Source organism: Neopelma chrysocephalum, unplaced genomic scaffold (assembly GCF_003984885.1).
Source record: "Neopelma chrysocephalum unplaced genomic scaffold, ASM398488v2 Primary Assembly neopelma1_72, whole genome shotgun sequence".
NCBI lineage: Eukaryota > Metazoa > Chordata > Aves > Passeriformes > Pipridae > Neopelma > Neopelma chrysocephalum.
In genome coordinates, this window is record NW_020897732.1 from 2784086 (window position 1) to 2801914 (window position 17829).

The 17829-nt window shown below is 37.2% G+C and overlaps 1 protein-coding gene across 15 annotated transcripts in view; it reads right to left on the bottom strand.

Annotated features, from left to right (window-relative positions):
• PARD3 (par-3 family cell polarity regulator) overlaps positions 1-17829 on the bottom strand; it is a 459681-nt gene that overhangs the window by 330671 nt on the left and 111181 nt on the right. Inside the window, exon 1 of one of the 15 annotated variants that reach the window (XM_027686804.1) lies at positions 5946-5988. The exons of the other annotated variants lie outside the window; for them this stretch is intronic. Within the exon in view, the coding sequence (XP_027542605.1) occupies positions 5946-5963 (18 nt within the window). The 5' untranslated portion in view covers positions 5964-5988. Of the gene's footprint in view, positions 1-5945; positions 5989-17829 lie in introns of those variants that run through there. 15 annotated transcript variants of the gene reach the window in all.

Consider the following 17829-nt stretch of genomic DNA (forward strand, 5'->3'; position numbering starts at 1 on the left):
CCATCAGGTGCAAGGGTGATGGAAAGCATCCAGAACCTTCACATCTATAGGAAAGTAGTGTGCAATTATCCTTAGTCTATGCAAGATGACAAAATGGAATTCACATTCTGCTTCCCAAGTTACAGCTTGTAGCAATGCACTGTTCAAGAGACCTTCAAAAGATCTTTAGAGTGTAGGTTAAGAAGTTAAAACTGAAGCCAACAAGGAGAGTAAAACATGATGAGGTTCACAGCCTGATAACCACTCAGAGGGTTTACCTACTAGCCAGTTAAAGTTGGGAAACAGTGACTTGAGAAGAATTCAAGAAAAAAATAGTTTAGAATATGTTACATGTAAAGCATTAAACATGATATATTGACTTGCTTTTCCATTATAATTCTTTCTACTGGCTATTTACTGGACTCTGATAATTTTCCTGGAATAAAAATTGAAATAAAAAGCATTGAATTACTCTATTTCTGATATCACTTTTATGTAAAACATCCACAATATTCTTTTTAATTTTAAGGTGCCAAAAAGAAAAAATAGGACTTGGATGACATACTTCCAACATTTTACTAGGTAAATTCAATCCTAGCACCAGATTTATTCTTTTAGTCAAAAATTGAAGGAAAACAAATATCAAACACTGGCATACATTCATGAAAAATGCTATAGTGAATTTATGAAAAAGAAGGTTTTAATTTTTCCATCAATAAATTCCATTCTATGTTCCCTGTCAATAATATACAAAATAAAAGTCAAAAGAATATAACATCTTTGAGAACAAGACTGAACTTTGTGTGTGTGTAGCATAAGCTTCCTCCTGTGCTTCTGAAAGTCCTCCAGTATTTGGCTTCCTCCCGGAAGGCATCTTTCAGAGTTCATTCTAAGTCCACCTTCTCTCATAATAAACCCAGTACTTGGAAATCTGCAGCAATACATTTTGGCATGAGTACATGATTAGCTACATGTTTGCACACTGCTGTATTATGACCTTTTCAATACTATAGTGATCAAACACTTTTTAAAATCCTTGGACTTGACATATATGTGTATGCTGATCACCTCATAAAAACATTAAGACAACACCCTATTAACACCCTAATAATTAACACCCTAATAATTAACATTATTAAGATAACACCCTATTTTCTCCTTCCACATACCCCATTTTCCCCATAGTAAAATTTAGCAAAACCACAGAAGCCCTGAAGTACTCAAGGAAAAAAATGTCTAAAATTATGGGCTTTCACCTCCAGGCCTGGACCACCTGGTGGTCTGTGAACCACTCCTAAGCATGCCCTCAAAAAAAGGAATGATGAAAATCAAGAGAGTTAACGTGCCAGGAAGTCTGCATTTTCACTAGCACACTCCAAAGGTCTCTGCAACTCAAGGGAAGTGGAAAAATACTCTAAATGACCATGAAAAAATGCTTGGATAGAAAGGTCTTACAGCTTTGTGCTTGCATTACCACTTTAAAAAAAAAAACACCTAGTCTTCTACTTTCAACAAATAATATAACATGGCAAATCCTGGCAGAACCCATTGCAACTCAGCTTAGAAACAAAGATATCACAAACACAATTATGTTTGATCCTCAATAACTGGAACTGCTGTCACACCAGTGTAACTCTGCGACTTCACCCCAGTAGTAATGGGACACAGACATTAATTGCTATGGACAGAAACCTAGAGTAGACACAGTGAAGCTACTTATTCTCTTGGACAGATAAGCTTTATTATAAAATTATTTGATAGTCTGTTTCCATCTCCACACAAATGTCCAAATTATATTACTTAGCATTCCAAGGCACCCCAATGTTTCATGATGGAATATAGTGCCTGTAACAGGCTATTAAGAGACTAAAAGCCCATGCAGTGACTCCAGAAATCTGTAAAACAGAACAGAAACCAGTATTCCTCAATTCCAGTCCTACATTTAATCTAGTAGGAACATCACCTTTCACATTTCTAAAACCACTATTTGATAAACAAAACACAAATAGCACCTGCCCAGCATGTCAGAAATATGGTCCCCACATTTCTTATCTTGTGCAACCATTACTATCTTCAAGCTGCTCACAACGCTTGCAGAATTCAAATTTCATAGGATACCTACAAAGTGCATCCCTAGAAAAGTACAGAAGAATTTGAGTCCTTATCTCCAAATCAATGTATTTTATTCACTGCTAATTTTAAGCAGTTAATCTTTTAAGAAGATTAACAGAAATGTATTTGACAAAAAAATTGTAAGGCCTCTCTTAAGATCTGTGAGGAAAGCTCATGACATATTAACCAGAAGAAAGCACATGTCTCCAAAACAGTTCTTCAGAGTTCACATCCAGCAGAGGGACTGTGTAAAGAGGTGAAAAAGTGCCTGACATCATCATGATGACATAAATATCATATGAACGGATTTTTTCAGAAGTTGCAGTAATGTAGTTTAAGAAACTATTTACTATCAGGGCTGATATGCATAAAAAATCAAATCTAACTAATGAGAAACTTTAAAGAAGAGTGCACTGAAAATGAATACAAAATGTTTTTTATTTAAAATGTTAAAATTAGCTGTGCAAAAATAATTTTCACAAGATGCTGTTTCATACTTGGCATTATAGTGAAGCCTACAGTCTGCATAAATGATGTCACAGGCACAAACAAGCCCAAAGAAACTCTAATTTGGGCCTGGAGAAGACTTCCTAGGTCAGAATCAGCAAGTAGCAGTAACAGCTAAGCTGTTTTTCAGAAATAAACTGCTCTGTTGGCCATATGTATGCAAAGATGTTTTTGTACATGAAATACAGTTAATATGCATTCCAGAAAAATAAGAGCCATCAGCACCAGTCCCAGTCTGTACATGACACACTCCTGGGACACTCTCAGTACATGAGCCTGAACAGAGTGTTTCAAACAGACTGATTCAGCCTGGTGGTATTTCCTGCGAGCTAGAACATATCAACTCGGTTTCATAAAACAGAGTAGTAAGACACAAGTAAGTCAGGCATATATCTGACAGCACCACAGAGATGAAGACTGACTGTGGGACACAGTTATCCCAAATTCCAGCACTCTGCCTGAAAAACAAAAAAAAAACCCACTTTTTCTAGTAATATACACTCATATAACTACAAAATGAATACCAGACAAAAAGCAAGAGTACAAGTTTACCAAACACTGGCATCTCCTGAGGACCATAACTGATTTGGAAACATGTTATACTGATTTTTCTGCAAAATCACCAGTGAATGGCAGCTGAAACAACTGCCTTCCTGATGTCGTCAGATGCGAGACTTGGCACATTTCTAGTTTGCCCTAACAAGCATCCTATGTTTTACTCAAACTGGCTGGTTTCCACATTTGAGTGCCGACTAAACAATGACCAAACATCTCCCAGTTAAATGCCATGTATAGGCAAGACAAGAATAGAGATAAGAGCTAATGCCAGCATTAGGGCATACAGTCCAACAGCTCATGGACCAAGACCAATTTTTTACTTTAATTCATAGAATCATAACGGTTGGAAAAGACCTCCAAGATCACTGAGTCCAAACTTTGACCAAACATCACCTTATCAACTAAACCATAGCACTAAATGCCATATCCAGTCATTTCTTGAAAACTTCCAGGGATGGTGACTCCATCACCTCCCTGGTTAGCCCTGTTCCAATCCTTTCACCCGGGGCTTCCACCACCACCATGATGGAACTGGACTGCGACCACCCCTTCGACAGGACAACAGCCACCACTTCGATCAATGAACATCAAAATTGCAACAACCAAGTCTCATTGCTGGATCCAACGGGTGCCTTGTGGGTCCTTCCAGTTGCTGGGGGGTCAGTAGCCCTGCTCCGACTGCCTGTAGGGCACCACAGCCTCACTCCAGCACCACGCAAGCACCTGCCGGTATCGAATCCCAGCTATCTGCCTTTTCCTGACAGCGCTGACTCTCCAACCATTCCTGCAAGGTCTTCTGGGCATGGGAGAGGCAAACCACGTGGAAAGACAGCCATCTTGTCTCTGTCCTGTGGTCACACGTGTTTTTCACATGTGAGGGAGGCCAGCCACCATCTCAATTTGGTCCAGTGGGCAGGGTTTGGGAAGTTTTTCCTCATCGGTTGGTTTAACACAGTTTTATCAGCATTGTTATTGGCATTCTTCTTGGTAGAGAGTTATTTTTTCACTTACATATGGGCATATTTGATCTCTCTCTCTGTATGGGAGAAATCAGGGGTATTGAATCTGAGAGAGGAGACTTCTGTCTGAGGTCTCTGTGCCTCCAAAATTGTCTCAAACCAAGATAAAACTGGCCTGTTCCAATCCTTTCAGTGAACAAATTCTTCCTGGTGTCCAACTTGAACCTCCCCTGGCACAGTTTGAGGCCATGTCCTCTTGTCCTGTCATTAGTTGCCTGGGAGAAGAGACCAACCCCCACTTTGCTACAACCTCCTTTCAGGTAGTTTTAGAGAGTGATAAGGTCCCTGCTGAATCTCCTTTTCTCCAGGCTAAACAATCTCAGCTCCCTCAGCCTCTCCTCACAGGACTTACTCTCAAGACCATCACCAGCTTCATCGCCTTTTCAGGACTCGCTCCAGCACCTCAATGTCTTTCTTGTAGTGAGGGGCCCAGAACTGAACATACCCAGCACTTAACCTGTGGCCTCACCAGTGCTGAGTACAGAGGGACAATTACTTCCCTAGTCCAGCTGATCACACTATTTTTGGTGTAGGCCTGGGTGCCGCTGGTCTTCTTGGCCTCTGGGGCACACTGCTGGCTCATGTTCAGCCAACTGTAAGCCAGCACTCCCAGGTCCTTTTTTGCCAAGCAGCTTTCCAGATGTTCTTCCCCAAGCCTGTAGCAATGCATGGGGTTGTTGTGATCCAAGTGCAGGACTCAGCAATTAAATTGCCACCCTCAGGACACAACACAGTAGGGCTGAACGCTCTTTCCACCTTAAGTCTAAATTTTCTTTAATAGCTAGGTCTGAATATAGTCCCTCAAGCTCTTTATAATATATTTTATAATTTTCCAGACAGCACATTAATCCCCATATTTCAACAGATATGTGAGTTTCAGCATTACTAATTCTTTACTCTCACCACCCAGAATCTCCCTAGAGAGAAAATTTTATTAACAGTAAGACCAAAAGTAAACTATCATAATTTTAAGACATAGCAAACATTGTAATATTTTAAGAAATACAAGTCCAGTATCCTCAGTAATGTTCAGAAGAAACAAAAAATGCAGATGAGAAAAAATAAATCCAAGAAAAACATTGTTTCTCCTGACTCATTCCAGCTCTCCATATGCAGCCCAAAACCTCTTCCCTCCCACACTGGCAGGTACATGCAGGGACCCACACCCTTCACACCCTGCCCTTGCCTCACTCCCTGTACTCTTCCAGGTCAGGCAACACCCTTCTCCCCCAGAGACATTGATTGCTGGACTCCTCATGATGTTAACTGGTCAGGATGTGGGCAAGAAGGGTCTAGCCAAAATTGGCAATGACAACAAAACAGAATTTTTGTTGGAAAAAAAATTAACAAAGTAATGTAGTAATACTATTTCTTGTCTTCAGTTATCAAGGCATAAACATTAAAAGAGCTTCTAGATAACAAAGACCAGCACTGCTGCAAGCAGTAAGAAGCTAGAGAAGACATGTCTTTCAGATCTCCATTTTGATGGAAATATTAGCTTTTCAGAACCCAATGTTCGGTTCAAAATCTGAAAACTACTCCCTCTTGAGAAGACTCAGCCATACAAATTACGACTCCCACAAGGGAGTAAACAAAAACTTCCAATGTATGTGGGCACGTAGAACACTATGTGTGCATATGATTCACCTAAGTTCAATAGGACACCTGGCATAGGTAGCCCCTGACATGCAAAAAGGTCAACAGAGTTGGGGCCTGTGCTTCATATGGGACAGCTCCATGTCAGTCAGATTAAAAGGTTACTTTTTATACCTGTCTTTCATGTAACATGTCTGTGTGGAAATGTTTCCCACACAGAGCTACATCTTCAGTGCAAAGTGCATGTGGAGTAGCAAGACATCAATGGGAATCTTGCTTAGGAGGGGATGTTCTGTTAGCTGGAAGACAGCAAAGCAAATTATAAATCACAAAGCTGTCAGAGCATAAGCAACCCTGTTCCATTCACAGTCGCTCATGTAGCTGCATGGGAAGCACAGGCTCATAATGTCAATATCAATGGCATGATGGCACTGTCAAAAGAAAAAAAAATCTCTTGGTTATAAATTAAATTGGCTTATTTCTTCTCTTTTTTTAGTGAATCTTGAAACCATATGTGTTTATAAGACATTTCGCTACATTTATTATGTAAAATACTTCAAATAGATCGTAATCTCACTTTTAAGACAGAAAGGAGATATCTTCAAAACCTAGGTTAAGCAAGGTGTAAAAGGTTGGGTGTATTTTTTTAGAAGAATGATCATAAAACAGCAATAATCTTGAGGAACTCTAATGCTTTCTGCCTTTATTTTTAGGATCCTTATGTTGGGTGAAAAAAAAAAAAGGAACTCAAGAAATATCACAAAAAGTTCAAAAATTCCACAGTCTTAATCTATCTTTGCGAAGTAGGATAGTCCTGCTGCTTCCTCTTTTTAATCTGCTTGGATGCACTATTTTGTTTTCACGTAGAATAGAAGAGAACTCTTGAAAGAGCTCAAATAGCTTCATGAAGCAAGGTGCAGTGAGCTTTTTTTGTTTTTTTTTAAACTTTCTCCAAAACAAAAGGTTTACACTCAGACTGCCCAATCACTCAGCAAGCTCCCCTCAGCTGGCAGTTTTCACCAATCTGGATGAACAGAAACCTTACATGTCCAAACTGTGTCAAATCTGTGCAGTAGCCAGCAGAGAAATGCATCTGCATTTGGCAGCCACGGCACACACACATACGCTATCAATCAAGTATTGCAAGCGTGAAGGTAAATACCATCAAACTTTACAAGGTAAAGCCTTTGGTTTTTCCTCTTCTCCCTGGTCTTTATGCATTATTTTAAGAAAAAATCAGGGCTACCAATACCCTTATCGTGTGCTCACAGAACTGAAAGGTCACATCCTGCAAAACAACAGAGAAGCTCTGAGATAACAGGACAGTCGCTTTCTTATCCCTCAGACAAAGATTGTCATATTTTTATCTTGATTGCTCATCTATAGAAAAGTTGCTTTCTTCTGGTAACTTCAAAGAGATTTAAATTTTTTATATTCTACATTTAAGAATTGTTCAGAGAGCTACACTAAGGTAGGAAAAACCAAGTGGAATACAAAAGTGTGCTGGTGTATAAGATGCAAGCTATTTCTAACATGCTGACCCACTACACTGGGATAACACCAGTATATTTTACATATATATATATATTTCACCATACCAGTATATTCTTATCTAATCCAAAAACATTTCTGAAAGTAATTGTAAACCACCCCATTGTACTTTTGGCATGAATCACTGTCCTGGTCAGTTTTTAAAACTCAGAACTGTCCTCAGTATTTAATAGACACGGACACATATGACCTGAAAAAAAAAAATATTCTTCCTAAATTATTACAATATTTCCAGCTCTAGAGAAACATGTCTGCATTGCATTGATACGGTTGACAGCACTGACTGTTCTGCTCTGCATGCTTTACAGTACCTGGCAGTGGTAAGCACTGGTGCCTACTTGGGGATGAGGGAAGGGAGAAAGAGCTGGAACAAAAGACCTGGCAAACAGCATTTTAGAGCTCTTAACATGTATAAATCAACAAGGTTAATGAGATCCTCTTACCATTAATTTTATTTTTATTTGCTATGGTTTTAGATCAATATAGAAACTGCAACCCACTTAAGTAAATCTATACAGTGCTTTCCAAACAGGCCATGAACTATTTGCTGCTTGGGTGAAAGAAACTGTGATTCTCTCTACACACACGGACTCATATGACCACACAGCACTAGTCAGGATATCTCAAAATAAAAAGTATAGAGAGAGCCCACACCCTTTAAAAAAAGCAAACCATGCCACATTGCCAGCTTCTCACCAATTTTAAAAAGTGCATTTAATTCCTTTAAGTGACTAAGCCGTCTTTGCCATTCAAGACACTTCCCCTCTCTCAGCATTTTTCTTACCATGAAGTGGAATTTTCTGACAAGGCTTCTGGGAGAGGCCTGCAGGCTGACCTCCCATGGAGCACCTACTCCATCTCAGTAATTAAAAATTTAAATACCATGTTCTTACATCCACTTCCAACTTACTCTAATTTACACTTTCTGGTAGTTATCAAATGGACAACATCATGATCTAATTACACAGCAACAGAAAAAGAAAAGGCTGAACAATTGTTATTATTCCCTGCAGCCTCATCGGGGCTGTAACCTTGCAGTATTTAACAGATAAGCCTTGGTACAATATACTTGACATTTACATTTTCAAATGTATGTTCTATCCAACTGCCCTCAAAATATTGGTTTAATTAAGATATAGGACATTACTGGCCAGAATCACTTCACTAAAAAGGCATATGTTAAATAGTCCAATAACCAGTATAATATAATTGAGCTCTGTCACTTGGAAAACCATTGCTTAACTAGGAGAAAAATCAATATTCCCTCTTCTCACAATGTTTTCCATTTCACTCTGTGCAATCAAAGCTGCACCAGAAATGCATACTGAATACAGTCAGCAGTACCACAGGAACATAAAGAATACACTATGATTTAAGCATGATTTTAAAGTAGTGGGTTTATTAATAATAACTCAACATCTAACATGGCATTTAATCAAGGTTTAAAGCATTTATCTCTCCCAGTGAACAAAGACAGAAGTTACTGAATCCTATTATCAATATGAAGAAAAAGCAACACTGATACCCATTAAGCACAAAGAAAGGCAAACATGACAAAAATGAAGAGAAACTAAAGGTCAACATTATAGGATGGAAATCAAAATGCAAAACATGCATTCCAATCATTCCTGTTGCTTTAGGTGCTGAAATAATGCTCTGCAGAAAGTGGCTCAACCCACGGAGTCGTATTACCAATCATAAATCTTTCTTATAATGAAAAATGTGTACAGGGGAAAAATGTGCAAGTTACTATTTCTTTTTGTATGTCAAGGAAATTTTCAGCAAATTTTTAGGTTTAGCACTCTCCTAAACAAGTAGGATAAGAAAAAGAATATTCACTGTAATGTTGCAAAAACCAGCAACAATGCATTGTTTTAGAAACAATAATTGCTTTTCCTCAAAAAAAAAAAAAGAGTAAAAATGTCACAAAACACAAAGTGAATTAAATAAGTCCTTGGCAGTAAAAGATGTATGTGTTTTACATAGAGGCATAGACTAGTGCCTTCATTAGAGCAAAAGCTCCCAAATACCAGCAATACACAAGCCACTTTCAACTGATATATTGACTGATAATGACACCAAATTAGCTCGTTTAAAACAAGCTCCATTTGTGAAGTAACTTGGGCATTAGCAAAAATGAAAAGACATTATTACTGTGCACATGATAAAGGGAGGTTCTCTAGCACAAATACAAGATTTGGGCGCTCAAGATAGTGAATATCTCTACCTAACAAGCTAAAGTCAAGTAGATTTAAACATTATAATGCTATCTTCTAGTTTTAAAATTTATTTAAGACCTTAAAATCTTTCCACCTTAAATACAGATTCCCTCAATTTCTACCCTTCAGCAAAAGAGAGAAACATAGTCATGAACATTTCCTACTGCAGTGTGTTTCTTGAGCTCTCATTAATGGATCCTTCTCCTCATTCCTGAAATATTGACACAGAACTCTCCCCCATGTACCACCTACCACCCACCCTTCAGAGGAACTCACAGAAATGATGACTCTAAAAATTTCTACACTCTGATTTTAGTTCAAGGAAAAGCCCCTCAATTATCCTTACTAAAACCAGAAGTCAGCATTAGAATGAAATTATGTCTTTGCTATATGTAAGCATTCTAAGTCATGAGAAGCTACACACATACATCCACAAGTATTAACTTCTAGAAACTAAGACCAAGGAAAACCAAATGCATAAGAAAATCCTGTTCAAGTGTATTAAAAATACTCCTGCAACTTCATTATCTCTCACTGACATCCAAAAACTGAATTCTGTGCCTGATGTTAAGCATCTTAAAGGGTTTGTGTGGTTGGTTAGTTGGTTTTGCTTGGGGTTTTTTTGCTGTTGTTGCTTTTTTGTTGTTGTTTTTTGGGTTGGGTTGGGTTTTGTTGGGGGGTTTTTTGAGGGTTGGCAGCAAGGGAAGTCAGAAGAGGTGAAAAACATACCTATCCTAGAGCTATAAAACGTGAATTTAAACAGTCATCAGGGTGAGTAAAGGGAAGTGAGTACAGTAGGCATCATTCCTTCTGCAGCTTTATTTGCATCTTAGCTAGCAAGTAAAGAAGAGGAGCCTGTAGTCTGTAATAGCCAGCTCCACTTTCATCAATACAGCACATCACTCCCATCCTTCCCCTACAACCCAAACAATCAACCTGCAATACTGGACCTCATAATCCAGTGTTAAATGCTCTAAAATGATGCCAACAGGTCATAGCAAACACTGCAAAAAGACACACCCTGCATTGCAGCCTGAAGGCAGCGGGCAGAGGCTTGGGCACCAGACTCGGTCTTACAAAATGCCAGTGCTCTTGCTGTAGGGAATGTCAGGAATCATCACAGAGCCAGGAGAAACAAACAAACTCAGAAGAAAATGTGAGAGTATCCAACTTGCTTCCCTCTCAATTTTACTCTTGAGCATATTTTCAGTTCTGCTTCCTCATGCATTTGCCTTATCTGATGTACAGACTCTCCCCTGAGAATTCTTCTTATTAATATATGTAGGAGGTTTTATGCTGGGATCTCACTCAGAGCACAACTTTCTAGCGAAGTTCCATTAGCAGCTACTGACATGGATGATTTGAATCCTGGATTGTTTTCATACACAGTCTGAACAGCCTGAAACAGTTCTCTACTGAAAAAGACAGGAGTTTATCTCAAGACACAGTTATGAAATGCTCTTCCTTTTACCAGCCAAAGGGGTAGGTTAAGGTCTGTTCTACAAAGGTTGTTAGTCATTCTCAACTCAGCTCCATTTTAATTTGGAAAAAACACTCAATATTAAGGACTACTATTAACAATCAATTACCATTACTTTGAATGCTTATTTTTTTCTTAAAGGTAATTGTCCTCCTGCTCTAGGAGGCTCAATATACTACATACACTGAAAAACATCTCTGAATTAGCCCAGCAAGTAGCAAGGAGTCAGCTGAACTGATAAGCAGGGAACTAACTGAAACTGTTGTAAAGAAGCATTTTCTGCTAAGCACAAAGAGTCCAAAAAAGAAATCTCACATTTTCCCAGAAACACTTCTCACCACCAACAGAAAGGGCCACATTAGCTATGGGCACAATTAAGACTACGGCAGCCAAGTGAGTTAGACCTCAATAGATGAGCTGTTTGTACTGACCAAGCACATACCCCTTGCCTGCTACAAATACCTTCATTTCACCATAGAGTGTTACGAAGAATGTATATTTTACTTTGCCACAGTAATAGGTTCATCTATTCTTATTAAACAAATACATGCCCTTCTGAAATCTTTCCATGTTGTTTCTTTCAGTTTGGTTCCTTACCATTTCCTTACCTGGTTGACTTGATAGAGTTTTGACTTTGTAGCCTAATAAGCATGTACTTTCTAAATACTGTTTTCTAATAAAAAACTAAAGGACCAAAAATTGCCCAGATACCTGGACACCTGTTCCATAGCTGTGTTCAAACATACAGCCACCTGCTGCAACAATAGCCAGAAGGTGGCAAGAGGAGGGAAAAAAAACCAACTGCACAGACTAGGAAATCAATGAAGAGTCAAATTGAAAAGAATACAACAAATCCTGTTCTGCAGTGTGAAGTAGTGTTCAACACAAAAATATAAAAGGGATTGTGATAGCACAACGTGGGGCAAAAAACTAGAAATGTAAAAAGACAAAGACCACAGTTCTGGTATCTTCATGTCTTCCTGTGACACACATCTAATCTCAAGAGAAGATACAGGAGACAATGGTGGCACCACAAGGTTAAAGTACTAGAGATATCATTTCCTCTCTAGCTCCATGCTATGCTCATAATGAATAAAATTAAAAAAAAAAAAGAAACTTCGACAAATATTTTCCAGTAACAACTCCAAAGGATGTATTTCATAATAAATTCTTGTTATATTTTGGGGGTTGGACTGGGTTGGGTTTTTTCCTAGAATCTATCTTTTGTATGAAAATTCCTATTCACTTACTTAAAGCATGCAACAATCCAGACAAGGAAATAATTTAAAGATATCTAGATCTACAAGTATCAGATTAATTTACTTATTAGCAACATGTAATAGGTTTTAACAAATTATATTACTTGATTCTGATTTTTATTAAAATCATAATGAAAACTAAAGTGATAATTAAATTATTTCCTGCCTATTCACACTTGTCATTTTATTGGTCTGTTACTACAGACACCACTATAATTATAGGAATTATTTTCTATTGTTTTATTGTATGAACTAGCCATAAGCATTTTATAGCTTTACAGAATCACTGTTGTGCAGCTTTTACTTTTAATCTGATTTCTTCCTCTTTGGGATGTAAAGAGGATGAGTTTAGCATAAAGAAAGGAAAATAAAGCAGGGTCTCATGTCAACAACCCACTATACAACAACTTGTGAGTTAAAGAGAGGGATAGGAGTTCAGTGATACGAAAATTTTAAGACTCTTGAAAATATAGTAAAGTCTATTCCAGACTCACTGGAGGAAATATATGCATTTTCAGCATATTTAATAAGTCTAATAATTGAAATGCTTAGAAGTTAGAGTGATAAAAAGCTACATTTATCTTTTCCAGCACATTAGTGTACAATTACAGCTAGTCTAAAAATAGGCAGTTACTCACAGCTGAAAAGATCAAAATTATATTCCTTGAGTAACTTGGTTTATTTTTAGGCCAGTCTAAAAAGATCAAGAATTTCACTAGATTAGGGAAAAACGTAATTGCTGTTGGTAGTCAAGCAGACATATTTTCTTGAACTGAAGACTAAAGCTAGGAATTTATAAAAAATTGTGTTAAATAGATCATGAAATAATCTCCAATATATGCCACTTGCCAATAAAAGGCAAGTTGATTAACTCAGCCAAGAATAAAAACATTTTCTTTTTGGAAGGCATATAAGCAAATTAGATCTCTCATACTTTGAAATTACTGTTTTTAAAAAAGTCAATAGTTTACATTTTCTCACTATATCTAATGAAACAAAATGCCTGTTTATGAATATTTAAGCATAGTATGGATAAAACAAACTTGCAACGAATTAACATAATCTGTAGAGAAACTCAATTTTCTCCCCTGCATGTGCAGGTGAATACACAGAACAGATTGATATCTCCCATTGCGAGTGTGGCTCAGTGTTTCTAAGCAACCTTGCTCCATCATCTCCTGTGACAAAAACAAGTGAAGAGTTTGAACTGCAGTTTGATAGAGCTGTGAATACTAATAGCTAACCAAAAAAAAAGAAAAATCTCATTTCTCATCATCCGTTTCTGAATGGAACATAAAGAAACCACAATTACAAAAATACTTATTAAACTGAAAATTCAAACAATTAAATTAAATCATGCCTTCAGTAATTATCTAAGAAACGAGAATTCAGATTTCAAAAACCAAATCAGGTAATTTTTTCTTTTCTTATGCAGCCCATAATATCCACAAACATATTCATTCTCAAAATCTGCAAGCACACAACTAGAGATGGCAACATTTCTTGGACATAGAATTTACTTTAATCCTCTTACCTTTTCTGAAAAGCCAACCCACATCAGCAGGAAATTAGTTGCTCTGATCTCACCAGCCAGAAGCATCATGCACCATCACACAACAGTACTGGAAAATGCAAATGCTGAAAGCAGCACACCGCTATTCTACCCCCAAGAGTAGCTTGAAGTTATGTAGTGGTTACTCATTTTCAGAAATTGCATTTTGACAGACTTGCAGGAACTACAAGGAAGAGTAACAGGCCAGAAACTTGCCTACTATTCCTTGTTCACCCACTCTGAATTTTGTCTGATCCATAAGAAATATATAAGGGGCAAAAAATCCCCCCGTGTGTCTTTTTACATTCATTGGGGGTTGGGGGCTGGGAGGAAAATACACATACTAATTCTCTGTAAAACTATGCAATTAGCAATTCAACAAAACAAAACCCTATTCTTTAGAAGAGCGGTAATTATACTGCTTAGGCACTAAAAATGTCTCACAAGACAGTGAATGTTTTTCCAGGAAAAAAAACCAAGCTTTGACAGTTTCCTGCTTACCAGAAATCAGAAGAAAAATATGACTGCTGTCATACCCTCTTGGCCTAAACAATTATTAATATTTTGTCTTTTAAGGACAAAATCTCTCTGTTTGACTGTACTTTAGTTACAGCCTCCTCTCTTACTGCAATTTTTCCAGGACAAAATGAAAACAAACTGCAAACAACCAGTAGTTAAAGCACTTTCTAAAAAGGAATCTGAAATCTTACTCTCAAGTATAGAAAGCAAGCAGAGCAAGACAAGAATATGAAAATTAAGGACATACAAGCTCATTTTTTATTCCTATGCCAGAACACCATGATGCCCACAGAGCTGACCAGGCGCAAGCACTAGTTTGAGAATCTCAGCACTGTCGATGTTCATGGTGCTGTACCAATCCCTTCAGTGAGCTGACAGTTGCTTGACACCACCAAACACATGGCTAAAAGCAAGATCTTCACCATAAGAAGAGATTGAGATGTTAACCTCTATGTATTTGGCTTTAACCATCTTAGTTCCCAAACATAATTCAGAAAATTGTGAAATTAAATTACCTGCTAAAGCAAGCACCCATCTTGCATGCACTGTTCCCCTGTCTTTGTTCACTTACACCTTTCATATTTTAGCAATGGAAAACAAAAGTTAATGAATCCTCTTGTTGGAATAACTCATTCTCCAACGAAACAAAACAAAATAAAACACCCACCAAAAAAATCAATAGTTACTATATGATTACTTCAATGAGTTCTAATGTAAACAAAGTAATATAAGTACTGATCACAATTGTATGTGCAAAAATTACTTAAGTTTTTAGAGTTTTTCAAAGAATATTCTGAGTTGGAAGGGACCCTCAAGGAATCTGCAGCCTAGCCTACATTTAACTACATATATTGGCTGATCTCAAGAATGAGGGGGTTGGGAGGGGGATTTATATGAAGCTATTTAGTTTTAAAATGCTAATAACAATTAACAAATTAAATGCTTTTCTTTTTCCCCCACAACCTCCCTTAACTGTTTTCTGTTTCATATATCCACAGTGATGTGAGTGTCTCCAAGCTAACCTTGCAGACTAGAGTCTTTGAGCCTGGCTGCATCCCAGGCACTCTCAGGCAATGTACCAAACACAAGAAGCAGAGATTTGTTGAAATCACAGATGTTGTGCTACAGTTTTTTTAGAGGCTTTGCAATTGCTCAACTGACGTCTTAAGAGACGGGATTTAAGGACAGTCACAAAGTAGTTAAAAATGGATTTTGCATACACAAGATTTGCCAGTGGCCTGAAAATTCAGTTTACTGTATTATACAAAAATGTGAGATACAGTGCTAATACTGTCAATATGCTTTTTTGGAACAACTAATAAATTTTTACCAGGTAGCAGAGATTTTCAGCATATTTTCTACAGCAATATGTAGGGTGACAAAGCATTCTGCTGATGTAAGATTATGAAAACATCATTTCAAATGTATGGCAAATTGAAAATGGGAAGCTCTGGAAGAAGCTTACATATATATATATACTTGCACTAACAAAATTATATATGGCTTATTCACATTAAAAAAAAACACCTGCCTTCCTTCCACCTCAGTATCACTAAAGAGTATATCAAAATACTGTAAAAAATACTTCATAAGAGCACAAAGCATAAATACCAGTATTTATGAAAGAGTTCCTTTACAATTATTAGTTTGCTCCAAAACTTAAAGCAATACAGACTAGAGAAAGAGGATGCATAACAAATTCATAAACTATGATATTGCAATCTCACTACCATTTTGCTTTTCTCTTTCCATACTACATAGGTTTGTTCTGACAGCAATGGGGGCTCTAGCCAAGGAGCCAAGAACCTGGCACTAAAGGTGCAGTGAGGTTTTCTGGGATATAGAAAAAGAACAAACTACTGGCTGGACTTCTAAAACCTTTCTTTTCCCATATAACATCTAATGAAGCTGTCTCTAGGAGAAAACTTTGCTAATAAATTTATAAATCACCCTCTTGGCTCTAAAAGGGGTCACTTCAAAGGTTCTTAGCATCTCTCAGAAGAGACTTACTTCTACAAGACCTGTGTCATCTTTGACAAAGTGATGCTAAGATGTATTAATAAAACAAGCAAGTCAGGATTTGAAGTGATAGATAACTTTTATTAGACAACACAGTTGTTAATAATAATACTAACAATAATAATAATGATGATGATGATGAAATGTTTTGGCACACATAAATCCTTCCTCAAGTGTGAAGCAAAACCCAGGTTTTTAATAGAATGTAGAACACTGTATAAGCATAAATAATCCTCACTTCTCATTTTTAATTTCTTTGTAGAGTTAAGTAGGGATTTTTTCCATTAGGTAAATTTCATCTTGTAACACTTCATTAGTCCAAATAATGAACAGATTATGCAAGGGTGCACAAGAAAGCTTAGAAAATGATAAAAACTTCTCCACAGGGTTTCTACTTTTCCACAGTAAAAGAACACAACCTGGGATCCCTCCCACATACCACAGAACATTGCACTGAGACAGGAAGTCCCTCCACACCCCAACCTTTTCACATCTCTTTGCTGAGGTACAATTGCCCTTCTCTCCACAATTTGCAGAGCTCTTGGACATAACTACACCTCATAGGAAAAATGATCTCAGAAATCACATTTCAAGTCCTCTCTCTTCCTTGCCTTGCTGTGACTCACTATAGATGGCAAGCAAGATAGGATTAACCAAAGAGGCTCAACTATATCTTGCAGTTAGGAGATAATCACCAATTACTGCTTCAGACAAATCTGATTTAACCTTACTGCAAAAGAAGAATTGTATGATGGGGAGAGAAAGGGGTAAAGAGACCTTAAGATTTTGATAAAGCAAACTGATTTTCCACTAAGAAAATTGAATTTTATACTTGAAGTGTTCTCTCCTGATTAATACCACTGTATTTTCTAAAGAAATTCTAAACTAAATTGAGTTACTGGTCAATTGGGGGTTTTATTCAATTCACTGCTGGCACCCATTTCTCTTTATCTAGGTATTTATATAATAAAAATAATCATAAATGGTCATCACATGAAAGCTGAGTACTTTACAAAGTCTAGGAGGAATGTAATAAATGACTTCCTTGTTTCATTGAAAGCGTTGTCTGAAGTGAGTTTCTCTATAATTAGATGTATACATGATAAATAAGAAATACATACCAATTTGCACTGTTTGATAAGAAATACTTTGGTTTACAGTATAATTTATTTCTATCAAGAAATCACTATGTCATTAACTCTACTTAAATTTGACATTTACTTTTATTGCATATCTTCACATTATGAAAAACAAAAGGAAAAATAACCAATATTCAGGGTATTCTAACATCTACTCTTCCTAAGATTTAAATTAAAATAAATGAATGAAGGTTTAGGGGAGCGATTTACAGATCACTATTACAAGCCAGTTGTTCCAGACAATCTCCCATAGGCATCATGCTTACTTTCAGAGAAGTTATGGATACGTCATCTTTGGGGCAACAGAGAAGTGGATGCCC